The sequence below is a fragment of the Anneissia japonica genome, unplaced genomic scaffold, assembly GCF_011630105.1.
Source record: "Anneissia japonica isolate Jap-2015-1 unplaced genomic scaffold, ASM1163010v1 scaffold3040_len1308831_cov196, whole genome shotgun sequence".
Lineage (NCBI taxonomy): Eukaryota > Metazoa > Echinodermata > Crinoidea > Comatulida > Comatulidae > Anneissia > Anneissia japonica.
The window spans coordinates 385,276-400,670 of record NW_022718257.1 but is presented as its reverse complement, the minus strand read 5'-3'; the positions used below and the strand labels follow the sequence as shown (position 1 = coordinate 400,670).

Genomic DNA, 15,395 nt, shown 5'->3' with positions numbered 1-15,395 from the left:
GCTTCAATTTCCAAGTGGTTTTTAAGTTATGACATTTTAAAATTTAGGTACCCCCCTTTTTCATGCCGGAAATGGCTCCTTTAACTCTGTATGGTATTTACAAAGCTATACCGGAAATAACAAAGATAAAAAGTTGAAAATTGCTACATAGACTGAAATTTGGCCCCTCTTTCAAGAAATACCATTAAAATTTGGTTAGCATATTTTATTAGAATGTTTTGTGCCCCCAAAACCCCCTGAAGCATTGTGCGAATGCGAAAATAGATTTTCGCTTTTATGTAGGGCCGTATCTTATCATTCTTTAAAGTAAGGAAGTCAAAATAAAACATGTGATGAGTATCCTCATACTACTACATATATAAAAGTTTTCAATGTAATTTGAGCAATAATGAAGGTATGATGGGGTCTCGAACATGGTTTCAGGACCATTGACCCTAAAAATACCCCCAAATTTGACCGACGGGATGACCCCATGGACACCTAATATTAATTATGAAATTTATACCAGTACACAGGTACACATGATCATTGTGAGTAGAAAGTTTAAACTTTTGTTTCTTAATTCCTTCAGTGTGAACTGATTTTTTAAAAACAGACAGATTTCAGTGTATTATAAATATCAGGTCAAATTTCACATCACAAATAAGTCAGTATTCCAGAATATTCATCAAATTTCTCTCCCACTTTTTTAAAAAACAGACAGATTTCTGTGTATTATAAATATCAGGTCAAAGTTCACATCACAAATCGTCAGTAAAGTCAGTATTCAAAAATATTCATCAAATTTCTCTCCCACTCTTCTAAACAAACAATGAATGAATAATTAATTGACTGAAGTATTTGGAATACTGTTTTGTTATCAAAAATAAAACAACAATTTACTCATGCGTGTAATAAAGTAAACTGTATGAGTGTACTCTACTATATGAATGCAATCATTTAAATAGAGTATTTCCTGTAGCATTGTAAAACTATAAACAACAAGGTTCTATTTTTCTGGCTGTGGTCCCTTGTTTTACTCCTTTGGGATCCAGGAATATATCGCCAAGGTACAAATTCCCTAGAACCTTTTACAGGAACTATATGCACAAAATTTGATGTCCATGGACACCCTAAGTTCATCTGGTAATTTTTAGTTCTCCATCCCTGCACATCCTTAAAAACTATTGACTTTTGCAGCAACCTACACTCTGGAATTCACAACCTGCACAAAACTGTTCTCATGTTGCTTCACTTAAAAAATTACTTAAATAAAACTCACCTTTTCCATCATTAACATCCACAGCACCTTTGATAACACACCTTTTAAATGATGCTTGTTTATATACAGCAGCACTCTGTTGGTTATAACCACTTTTACCTCCTAGTGTAGTTCTTGGTAGAGAACCAACCACAGAGTTCAACAGCCTCTGCTCTCAGGAGCAATAACTGCTCAGGGTTATAATCCTAACTAGATGATTATAAATCAGCATTTAGTCTATAATTTCAAGCCATATCAAGTTCATTCATAACACCAGGCGACACCCAACAGACTTCACAGTAAAATAAGACAAAACGAAAATGCCCCTTCCAAGGCCACATGTCACAGGCACTGAACTAAAATCACAAGGTATCACTTAGAAGCCGAATTTCCATTCCGCCAAGCAACAAATACAAAATGCTAGACAAATTAACCGACATGAAAAGGTAAATGAAGCAAGGGAAAAGCATAAATGCTTTTAATTTTTTCTTCATAGTAATTCTTCATTAATTTTGCAGAAATTGTACATTTTACTGGAGTAAATAAACGTCACTGTTGCACTGTAGCAATGACCCCTTTATTGCGGTACTTTTCAGGCTGTCAAACGTTCATTGAAATACCTACTGGTACAAGGGAATTGACAAATTTGGTAACTTACCTGTTCGTTTGTACAATCAGAGTGATTCATTGCAGAACAATGACACGTTTGGTTACATTGGAGCACTTTATTGGTCCTATATTTTTCAGATGATCACAGATTAAGGCTAGTAATTCACTTGTGCATTGCAATTAAGTCATTTAAGCACTACAGAATTCTGTTTTACAATGTTTACTCAAAAAGTGAATCATAAATCTATTAATGATAGCAACGTTACAAATATGAGGGTATCATAAGTTTAACATTATTCTAACTCTAGGACTATCAGTATTCATAAACTTCAAAAGGTTGGATTTAAGGAGCATGGGATATTTTCTAATTTTAATCTTCAACTTAAAGTAAATAACTATGGTAAATATACCGTACAATTCAATTTAAATATTAAATTTCACATTTTAAATTTAACTGTTTACCAACTTAAAAATTCCCTCTACCAGGATGCTTGCACTTAGCCCAATGAATTCCATTAATGTGGCAGATACAGGATCTAAGTGTGTATATACCTCATTTTATTTAAATTATAATAACTATGTATTTATCTATTACAAATTTGACTCAACATTGCATTTGCATTTGAAGACCTGTTTTGAGAAGTTTCAGCACATTTCAATGGTCAAAACAAAGACAAAATTTCCCCTCATCTTTGTTCTGAAAAGTTTTACCCCCTCTTTTTAATCTAAGGAGTCGTGGTCGAAGAAGGCCTATCCATCCAAGGGAGATGATGGGAATACTGTAGGTGAACTCGTCTGGGCCTTTCGCCAACTTGGACCATACTGATTTGGCGCTTGCCAGTCAAAGCTGGCAAAGGGCCAAGTTGACTTAAAACCATCAGATGGTGCTTGCCACCTTCCCCACTCAGCTTGCACCAACTATTTTCTAGCTATCATAATATTCTCTCGTCATCCCCTGGTTTTTGGATAATGAAGAATTATACAACAAACACGATTGTTATTGTTGCATACATTCACAGGAACTTGCCTACCACCAGACTCAATAACAACTTCAGTTTTTAGGAAAATCGTTTCCTAGATAGGTTTAAATAATGTAATAATAGAAATAATCAGATATTACAGTAATAACTAGTTCCTGGATTACGGAAACTATGGACAGGAATTTTTACAATGAACAGGCCATTAAAAACGAGTTGCAATTACTGTACTCATTTTGTCTGCCGCTCTAGGCCATGATGTAGGCTCATTCAACCAGGACGAAGACCATTTATCAACGTAACAAACACTGCATCATGTTGCATAATAATTAGCACACAATCACAGTCATGACGATCCACTTAAGCTGCAATAGTACACCAAGTTTTAAAACAATTGTATCAAGTATGTTCAACTTTTAGTTTAAAAATAAAAAATAATAACAGAAATATGACTAACTTGAGGAATTAATCGAAATGAACCGCTTCAATTCAAGCACGAACTCAACGGAAACAGCTGGATGACTACCAGGACCAGACCACAACACAACGCTTCACAGTTTCACGGTAAACAGACAAGATTATACACCTGCCTCTCTGTGGTTGTGGTGGAAGCGGCAATTGTTTGAATAGCGCCCCCATTTGTTAAAAAGTGTCAAACTGTCAGAACGTGCACAAAAAAATAATTTGCTAAAATTTTACATTCCATAACGGATAAAAACGGGCGATGAAAATGTATGAATGAATAGTATGAATTTGATGAGTATACATTTATAGGCCTTGTACTGTTCTGTAAGATTATTAGTAATCCATGGAATGAACCCTTACAAGAAAATAAACTCGCGAATCAAACTACAACTCATCCATCAATCAATAAATCGATGGAACAAAAGATCGATCGATTAATCAATTAATCACTGATGAATATATTAATCAATAAAATTATATAAGGTCATTATACATCTAAAATTACGATGTTTAAAGTACTGTAAATGCCATTCAGTAGATTATTCAGTCTAGTCTCTTAAACGAACGCAAGTGATTAATCATCGAACAATCCATCGATCAGTCAATAAATCGATGGAACAAAAGATCGACCAATTAATCAATTAATCTCTGATCAATATATCAATCAATAAAATTATATAGCGTCATTATTCATCGAAAATTACGACTGTCAAAATAAATACCATTTAGTAGATTACGAAGTCCATTCTCTTAAATGAGTGCAGTGATTGATCGATCCATTCAACAATGCATGGATAGATCAATAAATCGATGGAACAGAAAATCGAACAATTAATCACTGATCAATATATTAATCAATAAAATTATAGCATCAATATAAATCGACAATTGCGAAGGTCAAATTAAATGCCATACAGTAGACTCAATTACTGTTGAGTCTAGTCTCTTAAACGAACGCAAGTGATCGATCGATCAATAAGTATTCACTTTTTGTTTTGGAAGATTTAGGCCTTGTTACAACCAGTTGGCCTATGTGATTGCCTAATTTACATTACTAAACTAGACTAAAGGAAAAAGTCCTACACACAATTGAGTTTCAATCAAGACACACAAACGGGGTCAATTCGATGTTTTTTTTCGTATTATGCATCTCTTCACCAAGCCCCACCCCTTGGAAATTGTTGCTATGGTCCCAAAAAGATAGCGTAAATGTGCGTTTGTGGACCACATGTGTGTCTTAAGCACAAAATCTCAGCGATGTTCTGATTGGTCAGTTGTTAAGTTTGACTGACACTTCGGAAAGGTCCATACTGCAGATCGAAGAAGGAAAAACGTACCTAAAAATTGTTAAATTATTAATTAACTGATCCAACTATATAAGAAGCCTCTAAATCATCTCTTTAAGGAATCGTCTAGATAAGAAAGTGATAGGCTTTACTTATTTTTGAAACGATCGAGGGGGAATTCAGGCCATTTGCCTATTTAAATTCAATAGTATATTTTGCACTTCCTAACATGGGAAAAATCGTGAATTGGTTAAACATTTCAAAAACAGAACACTCAGAATACCAGACAATACATATCTAAATAGAGGCTGATGACTGAATAAATTAACTAATAATTTTTAACTGTTAACTACATCTTTTATAGATCTAAATAAAGTGTAATGTTTTGTTTTTATCCATCGATGTTGGGATGGATCATTTTGAGCTGAAATGTTAGATAGAAGCATAAATTATTGGTGAATGAACAAATATGTACCAATGAAAATAAACTATAAATGTCACATAAATTATGATTAAAGAAATAAACACACAGAAATGACATTCAAAGTATTTTTTTTTTTTCCAATAATGAGCATGAGCATCAAATATCAAATAAATAATTATAAATAAAGAGTTAAATTCAACATCATCTTGCAGTAATAACTATATACAAAAACTGAAGAGCAAGTTTCATTCAAAGTGTAATATTCTGTTTTTATCCACCTATACTGGGGGGGGGGGGCAGTCATGATCAGCTCATTTTCAGCTGGAAGGTTTGCAAGCGTAAATTAATAGTGAATGAATAGATGATATAAACAAATTAAAATAAAACTAAAAAAGCCACACTAATTATGATTAAAGAAATAAAGACACAGAAATAACATTCAAAGTTTTATTCAAAGTGTAATACTGTATTCTGTTTTTATACACCTATGTGGGGGGGGGGGGCAGTCATGATCAACTCATTTTCAGCTGGAAGGTTTACAAGCATAAATTATTAGTGAGTGAATAGATGATATAAACAAATTAAAATAAAACTAAAAAAGCCACACTAATTATGATTAAAGAAATAAAGACACAGAAATAACATTCAAAGTTTTTTTTTTTTTACAAGAATGAGCTTGAGCATCAAATATCAAATAAATAATTATAAATAAAAGTTAAATTCAACATCATCTTGCAGTAATAACTATATACAAAAACTGAAAAGCATGACAGTATCCTATAATTGATCTTTATCATATGTGGTACATGCAGAACTAGTGCTGTTTAATTCATAAAAAGAGTGTAAAATCAGTTTCCTCCAACAGGATATGAATTCTTTACAAAACTCTGATGGCTATATCTAATTACATTACATTTAACATTTCTCAGGATAATGAATAGACAGAGGAATGATGGATAGATGGATAGATATCTGGTTCTGTAGATCCAGGGGTCCCTTGAGTCGTGGAGTTTTTCGGAAATTGGGACAGCCCCACGCCCTCCGGCGAACAACGAAAATCATCCCAGAAACTAACCCATTCCCTGCAAATTCATTATATTTATATGTTTCCACTATAGTATTATAAATTGTCTCCTTGAAGTCAGCTGGTAAATAGTATCACCATTATCACCAAAATAAGATTAGATGAGCACATTTTACCAGCTCTTCCGGATGTGGTTTCTTGCAACTTGAAACACCTATAGATCACTTAATTATTAAGTAATACCAATATGTACCAATTTTTATTTCACTTGTTTACACTCCAATTCTATTTTTTTTTTAAAGAAGGGAAAAAACTGATATCTCACCTCTTCTTGTTGCGTCATGATATTAAGGCAATGGGTCATTGAACTGTACATCTCCTTAGAGCTGTACACCAGCTGTTGTAGTAGCTGTCTGATCTCTGCTGCCAAAGGAAGGCCTAGCAAAGAATTGTTGAAAGACATGTTAAAGGAACACTCTCAAGTTCCCTGATCTGAACTGCTAAAGGGAGGCATAGCAAAGAATTATAGAGACATGTCTGAAATGATAGTTTCAAGCAGCCTAATCTTTCTTGTTAAAGGAAGGCCTAACATAGAATTAAACAGCATAGCAAAGGATTATTGAGAAATCCTTATTAAAGGGACAGCCTCAAGCTTCCTGATAACTGTGGCTAAAACAAGGCCTAGCAAAAAATTATTGAGACTTGTTAAAGGAACAGTCTTTAGCTCCACGATTTCAACTACTAAAGAAATGGCTGGCAAAGAATTATAGATACGTTAAAGGGACAGCCTCAAGCTCCCTGATCTCTCCAGCTAAAAGGCCTAGCAAAAAATCAGAGATGTTAAAGAAACAGCATCAATCTCTCTGATCTCTGTGGCTAAAGAATGCCTAGCAAAGAATTATAGAGATGTTAAAAGGACAGCCTCAAGCTCCCTGATCACTGCGGCTAAAAGAAGGCCTAGCCAAGAATTATAGAGATGTTAAAGGGACAGACTCAAGCGTTCTGAGCTCTGCTAAATGAATAACTAGCAAGCTAGAGTCGTACACTACAACTGAATATGTACTTACTACTTTGATACTTGGAGGTACTCTTTAAACTATGTGATTTCTGCTGTGCAGCTGCTATATTCTGCTGGTCCAAAAACTTCTGCAGGCCTTCAACTTGCTGCTCTAATAAATTCTGATGCGCATTGGCAACCTGGAAAACAAGTTTCATGAAAATACTATATGAAGTCAACCACACTTATTCTAATAAAAGATTGCAAGCAAAATTGTTGACACAGATGTTGTATGCATTAGTGATCTCTAAAAAAGACCGCAGAATAACTGAAAAACCAGCTACACTCATCAACAAATTGTATTATAATTTTTAGCAGTTTGAGGCAAGAATACTCCTAACCAATGTTAAAACAAAAAAATTTCACATGACTCATTCATGTTTGTGTGAGTACCTCGGGTCATGGGTCATATATTCGTTAGCATGTGTGTTTAATACAATAAACACCTGATAAACACATTTTCTTAATGTTTGTACATCCAACTCATATTTACGGATACAGATGATCTGTTTTGAACATATACTAGAGATTAACATACAATTCAATCGCTCGATCAGAAGATGAATAACAACAATAAAACAAATAGGTTAAGGGTTATAATAACAACAAATAATAAGTAGTAAGATATATCCACTGCATATTGTACTTAAGGGGTAGAACCTCCAAAATATATAAACTAGAACTGGACAAGCAAAAAAAATCTCAGCAACTTTTACTAGCCATTTAAAGCATAATATCTGGCCAGCACATACACCACACAATGCCTATAGTGGTGCCAGTATTCAGTAATGTTCATAAGAAATTATGCAGGTCCATAACTGGAGTTTGGTTTCCTTGAAATCGCTACAATGTCACTAGAGTGTTTTTAGTGCAATCGTTGTACTGCGTACCAGCCCCCGATGCAATTAGGAAGGCTCCCCGATTCGACCAACCAATCAGCATCACCGAAAGCTGTCTACTTACTTGGTTTACTTGGTTGTAGAGATGAAAGCAAGGCTTATTTGCCTATTCCTCAGTAGTTGATTGGTCGGGTCAGATAAAAGGTTGGTACAAACTAAAGTGAATGATATGAGCTTTTGCAAGAGCGAATTTGAATTGGTTGATAGGATCAACCCTAACAGCATTATCTGGCAATGCATTTCATTCATTAAAGTGCTGCTTACAAATTTTCAGTGAATGGCCACATGTTTTCGAAGCAATATTCAATTGAAAAAAAACATTCGACAGGCAAATACTCCATTCCTTTCAAAATGTTGAAAATCTGAATGCGATCCGCACTTAACCTCTCTGAATAATCAAGATCACTTAGGTTGGCGACAGCGTGTTGTATGGAAACCAAGATTAAGGGATCGTGATTCGGCCAATCCAATTTTCTCCCCCTCCGATAAACTGTACCCCATGCATTAAATACCCATTACCTAATTTTTATGCTACAACGCTTTAGCTTGCAGCCTTTGCCTAATGACCACCAACAGAGCTTTTCCCCAGGCACCACCAGGAAACCTAAGCACCAGTTGACCATCTCCCGTTATCCTTCTTCACTATTGGTCAACACCGTGTTAATGCCCTCATCTAATCTCTCTCATGTCTTTCCTTTTTTATTTGGTGGGCTAATAAAAAAACAATAAGAATATTAACATTATTTTTCCTTTAGTTACCTGTAGTACATCTTGTATACAACCCAATGGTTTTAAGTCTTCCATGTCCTCATCATCCAATGGCTCTGACTTGGTATAGTGGTTACTGTATTCACAATGTTCATACAATATGTTCAACCATTTCTATTAAACAAAGCAATAAACATAAGTTCAATTCAAATCAATTAGCAACAAACAATATTAATATCTGAAAATATATTATATTTTGGGAAACAAATTGGTATTCCAAACTGGTATTCATTCATTCGTAAACTACTGACAAAAAATATAAGAATTTTGGTAGCAAAACAAATTTTAAAATATCAATCTGTGACTTACTGAAGGTTAATAACTTATGCAGTTATTATAAATGAGCATTTCAAATTTCATTAAAATTATTTTTTGAGGTTTTTTGGGTGGCAGGTGTTTCATTATACCTCACCTCAACTACGCACCACAGGTGTGTAAAGTTTAGTCCATGATAAACATGATTTAAGTTGAACTCACCTGACATGAAATGAAGGACTGGTCATCATGGACCATGCTCCACAGGTGTGTAGAGTTTAGTCTATGATAGACCTGATTTAAGTTAAACTCATTGGACATGAAATGAAGGAATGATCATCACAAACTACGCACCACAGGTGTGTACAGTGTAGTCCATGATAAACCTGATTTAAGTTAACCTCACCTGACGTGAAATGAAAGACTGGTCATCACGGACCACGCTCCAAAGGTGTGTAGAGCGGTCGGCATACTGTACTGCAAAGCTTGTTGAATCATTACATATCTAGCAAGTTAAAAAAACATGTTTTTAACAATTATAAAAATAAAAGTAATAGGAAAACCAGTCAATCTATCACACTGAAAGTACAAAGGTTCTACTCTAACCAACTGGAACTTGGAAGTCCCATAAAAAAAAACAGAAGCAGCTGAACTAAAAGGTATACAGTTATACTTTAAATAGCCAGAATGGCCTGGCAATGTTAAATGGACCCTACCTGTATTAAATGTTATTCATTTTAGTAATGTTTGTACGTTAAATGGACCCAAACGGAAATAATTTGAAATATATCACAGCTTTTTTTTTTTACTATCAATGTAAATTCTTTCATTTTATGCATTTCTTGTCCATCTGTTGTGTTTTTTGTAATTGTCAAAATATTAACTTTATAAACAATTAATAAGAATTTGTGATGCATTTGCAAACATTGTGTATAATTCTGCAGAGAGTTGTTCAAGACACTAACAGTGAATGTCACAAGACAAACATGTAGATATTCTATGTAGAACAAGTTGAGAAACGAGAAAAAAAACCTCTTACCATAAAAGAAATTGAGCCCAACAAGACCATGGGACTGGAAAGCAAGCACCTTAACCACCAAGCAATTCAACTCTACTAAAACTTTCTTGTCTACATTTGAGTTTGTAAAGCAATGGTATCAAAATTCTACCCCGCTTTTGACAAATTTAATAATAATCCAATAATACAAAAGAGCACATATAGGACTTTATATTATTTAATTTCCCAATAAAAGTTAATCTTGATTCATTACCTTAAACTTGGCTTGATTTAAATACTTATATCCTTGTCGTTTCACCCCTGACACCGCATCAGCCCTTTAAAGAATTATCAATACAATCATTTTTGATTTTCAAATGGTTACCAGGAAACTTAGAACACTTAATAACAATATATTTAATTGTTCATTTATAAGCATTGATATGCATAGAATCAAATATTGGTCTCCTTCAAAATAAAGACCCCTCCAATTAAACACCACTTTTCTGTGGTCCCAAATTACCAAACATCTTTTATCTTTATTCTATTTAGAGACCAAAGCTGCTAAAACCATGGAAACCCCGGTCCCAAAAAATTGTCTTTCTGGAGGGCGACATTATTTTCTACATGATATTGCTGTTGTGACCAATCCAGTATCAGACAATGATTTTGCACACGTATGCAAAATCATTTCCAATTCTAGGACTTTTACAATTGAATCTGTGGCAGCTTACAGTAAGACTCGAGAGAAAAACATTATTTTTTTATATGTTGTAGAACTGATTTTTTTAAGACAGAAAAAAGTTGTTTGACGAAAAACTGGGGAATGGTGAATGAGGTACAGATTCTAAAAACTGGAGGAAAAAGGTATAAAAAAAAAGAGCAGTTACGCCCCTTTTTCCCCCAGTTTTCAAATATTTTAAAATCTGTATCTCAATTCACCGTTCCCCAATTTTTTTGTCAAAAAAACTTTTTTGTCTTTTTCTGTCAACATATCAAAAATTGTTTTAAATCATAATTAACATGTTATCATTGCATTTTCTCTTCATTTATATGATTGATTGATCTCAGTATTTACTATACCTCCTTTTAAAGTAGCTTATAACTCCCTTGTCAACAACGACCCAGTGAAACTTCCAACCACCAAGAAACTTTGCTTTCTGAAATAATAAAAAACCAATAGGTATTATATCAGGGATGCCGCATGTCGTGGAAGTCTCTTGGAAATAGGGACGGTCTCCCACGCAATAGGGACAATAATCTCAAAAAAATATAACCAAATCTGCATGTTTTGGATACTGTATTACCACTTTATTATCATTTGTCTCCCAGATTTCATCGTCGATTGGTATCACCATAAGCAGACAAACAAAATTAGACGCGTGCTAAGATACTTTGTTTAAACAGATTTCCCGGAAATGACTTCTTCCAAATTGGGATCCCTGTTATTACAGGTCTTCCAAAAATGAAACAACTAGTACTATCAGAGGTTATAGAGTTTGTGTAAACATTTGTAAACAAAATCTGGACTACTATTAACACATGTATTGAAAAAACATAAATCATAAATTTTGTTTGCAAGTCAAATTAAAGGGCTATGCCTACAATTAAGCATGGTATTAAGTAATGTGTAATTTGTAGAGGGAAAATATTTTCAGTCCATCACACTTCCTTCTCTTTTCCTATAGATCAGAGCTCATTTAATGATGGTTGACTCCTAATCCAAAATTTAAATGTTGTGTTTCTCACCAACACTTTCCATAAGTATTTTAAAAAAATATTTTGCTTTTGATTTTAAATGTAATATTAAGTTGAAAAAATTGATCATTAAAAAAAATATATACTTACCTTCATCAACTGGCCTTCAAACATATCCACACTTTTCTGTATTGTCTACAAAATAAGATTGTTAACCAGAGAAATGAAGTGAAATCTCAATAACCAAATCAATGAATGAATGAATCAATCAATCAATCATTCAACCTATCAATCCATTCGCAAAATTTCATTCGACAATAGTTGTGTTTCTCCATAACAAAGTTTATGAATGGTATCCTATTTTAACTAATTTAACATGCGAGAACATGATCGAGAATGGCAATTTGTCGCTTAACTATGTTAATAACTTATGCAGTATAATGGATTTCCACAGTTTGCTAACTGTACAAGGCTCTCCTTGCAAAAAAATTGCAAATTGTACAAGACTGTAAAATAACTTGATTGGTAATCTGCGCTTTTTAACAAAAGGTAAATAAGATGACAAAGTTAAGTCCCTAATATAAAATCTGAATAGAAAGTTTATCTCTAAACTGGCTTAACACGACAATAAAATGGCAATATACATCCCTAAGTTGTGAAATAAAAATATAAATGGGAATTTGTACCTTACCTTAACAGGTTTAACATCAAGAAGCTGCTTCATTTTAGCAGTCTGCGCAAGATCCAAGGCAGTCTGTCCACGGCTATTCTTCATATTGGAGTCAATACCACACTGCAGTAATAAGACGGCAGCTTCTTTGTGATCGCGGTAACTAGCGCAGTGCAAGGGAGTGTTTCCATTAGCATCAGAACAGTTTATGTTGGGTGGATTAATACTCAACACCTATGAATACAAAAATACTTCCACATTCAAAAACTTATTGCTTCATAACAATTAACCACAAAATATATACAGTGTAATAACCATTCTATTATTCTCTTGTGACCTACTTAACATAAAGCTGGGCGGTTAGGTCACTTAATCTTTCATCATGTCTAAAATCACAAAGGAACTTACAACACATTGCAGGCATGTGGAAACACCAAGAATATTTGAGGTAAAAAATAAAAAGAGTAATAAAACACGCATGAATGAGTATCAAAAAACAGCTTAAAATAGGCCGGTATCTTAACCATGACATCCTTTAATCTAACTATATTTAAAATCAGACTTCATTTACTTCAAAGTATTCACTTGATCAAATATCAGAATGTCACTCAAAACCTATTACACAGTCCGTCTCCCACTTGTCTAATTCTTCACGTTCCAAAATTTATAACACATACATTTAATAGCTGTCCGTTCCGAATTGCCTCTTTGCTAAGGAATAACTAGACTTGCCACAAGTCCCTTATTATTATTTTTTCTCATTCTGGACAGCTCCACCAATGAGCAAGTTAATTTTGAGACGGAATAAGGAATCCGAAATCCCTAATCAAAAAAAAAAAAAGAAATTGAGTGTGGGACGCCAAATAAATTAGGTATGGCATGCATTAAGCGCAATAAAGAGTGAGTAACCCAACATTAGGACCTGGAACCCAGGCTAAGGAATAACCTACCTAAATCATTATAATACCCAGTAAACTCAAATAACTTAAATTCTCATTTTAAATTTTTTTTTTTTTAATTTGTTCTTACTTTATTTACCAGCTGCTCTTATAGATGTATTTTTAGGGAACCAATTTCATCACCTGATTAACAATAACTCTAAAATCAGGAAAACTCAAAAATTAAAATAAGACATTAAATTACTCCTTTAAAAGAAAATCAAGAGACATACTTGTCTGTGTTTAGGGATAAAGCAAGGACACAAGTACTTACAAGCTGTTTGAGGCCTTCAATATCACCCTCCCTTGCAGCTGCCAGTAGTTGTTTCTCTGCCTTCAGTTTGAAAGACTGCTGTGCAGCTAGTTAGGGAAAAACATCAAAATCTAGAAGATATCAATTCTGGCTGAAACATCTTTATATTGTATTATATTTATTAATACTTAATTGTAATTCTTAAAGCTTGTTTTATATTTGACCAACTTCTTGGAGAAATACAATGTCTTGTTTAGGTTTTTTGTTGCACCACATTCAATATACAGGCATTTCCAGGCATCTAGAGGTGCTTACTCTTAAAATTTATTCACTTCAGCCCAAACCACGATGAGGGCTAAGTGGGTGTGTTTTCACTGTTAGGGAACCTTGCACCTCTCGGCAGGTAGCCTGTGGCACCGTTAGGATCTTCCCGCCATTAGTAATCCTTCTCAAAAGTACCAGAGTTACTTTATTTATATTTTTAATTCTCCCTCCATAACTGCTGTCACTCATTATGCTCTGTCTACACTATCATGCTCATATATAGACATTATGTGGCTATATATGGTCATGGTGTGATGTCATCATAACCATTTAGGCATGTCACATGTTTTTGTTAAATAAAATTTGATAGTCTACACAGGACTTAAAACTGAATCTGTGAAATCCCATCGCACAAAGTACATTGTTGATCTGATTTTTGTTACATTTTTGATATTCTGTGGATAATAGTGATACTATAGCCTGCGATGGTACAAAGCAAACAAAAATTCAATTCAACCAGAAAACACATTCCAATGTAAATAATTCAGTAAAACTCAGAATGAACTAAGGAAATAAGGTACGAATAAGGGAAGTGTCAAAGGGCAAAACATAGAGTTCGGCAGGATATTATAAAGCAACTTAGGCAGATATCTTAATAAAATGCAACAAATTAAACACTAGCATGCAACTATCTTTCTTGATTCAATTTCTCTGCCTTAAAGATGTACTATTATTCAAAAATTCAAAATGAAAAATTTGAATAGGTCATTTGAAAAATTTAATAAATTATTAGCTTCCAACAAGAGACAGATAGAAATAAAAAAGTAGTTTTCACCCATTTACAGACATTTTACGGCAAAAATCCTTAAATTTATTACCAACCAATTTAAGGGACGCAAATAAATGCAGGAAAGTTATTAGTAAACTGTCCGAAAATTGACAAGGGAATTTTTTTCTAATGTATAATTTTAATCTTAAATTTATAACTTACTTCAATATACAAATTAAGTAATTCAAATGTGGAATTAAAATTTTCTGGACTGATAGTACATCTTTAAAATTATAATATATATTAAACAAAATAAAAATTGATTGACACGTCAGGCAGAGTGGAACCAGCACAGACACTAACAGGTGTCCCAAATTGGAATTAATCCATTCCCCGACAACTTGTTAAATGAGTTTTCTTAATATTTTTCATTTTCTTTGCTGCAGATGGTAATACCTATCAGCACTTTCATCCAAAGAAAATTTATAATAAATTTGTAAAATCATGCAAATATTATGCAATGAGCATCTCTTTAGACAGATACCGGCGGAAAACCAATTTTTATTACAATATTATTGTTATTTGCGGGAGATGGTTATCTTCCGGGAGATTCTTGTTTGCTTGCAGGAGTGTGGGAGACCGCCCCGATTTTCAGGAGAATCCCGCAACTTCCGAAAGACTTGGGAATCGCTAGACCTAATCGCAGGACTTACCTTCTAACATGTTGGCAATGTCTTCTCCGTAGGCAACCTGTTTGGCTGTCAGACCTTCACCATTTACAATACCAACATCAGCACCATGC

The 15,395-nt window shown here is 33.9% G+C and overlaps 1 protein-coding gene across 2 annotated transcripts in view; it reads right to left on the bottom strand.

The window, feature by feature from the left end:
• Positions 1-15,395, bottom strand: part of LOC117110461 (oxysterol-binding protein-related protein 2-like) — a 41,946-nt gene that overhangs the window by 19,488 nt on the left and 7,063 nt on the right. Inside the window, exons 1-10 of one of the 2 annotated variants that reach the window (XM_033253168.1) lie at positions 15,307-15,389; positions 13,582-13,667; positions 12,391-12,603; positions 11,850-11,894; positions 11,085-11,161; positions 10,276-10,339; positions 9,411-9,509; positions 8,741-8,863; positions 7,093-7,222; positions 6,351-6,463 (exon numbers count right to left, since the gene is read on the bottom strand). In XM_033253168.1, coding sequence (XP_033109059.1) covers positions 6,351-6,463; positions 7,093-7,222; positions 8,741-8,863; positions 9,411-9,509; positions 10,276-10,339; positions 11,085-11,161; positions 11,850-11,894; positions 12,391-12,603; positions 13,582-13,667; positions 15,307-15,316 — 960 coding nt within the window. In that variant the 5' untranslated portion in view covers positions 15,317-15,389. Of the gene's footprint in view, positions 1-6,350; positions 6,464-7,092; positions 7,223-8,740; positions 8,864-9,410; positions 9,510-10,275; positions 10,340-11,084; positions 11,162-11,849; positions 11,895-12,390; positions 12,604-13,581; positions 13,668-15,306; positions 15,390-15,395 lie in introns of those variants that run through there. The other variant, XM_033253167.1, reaches the window with a different exon arrangement.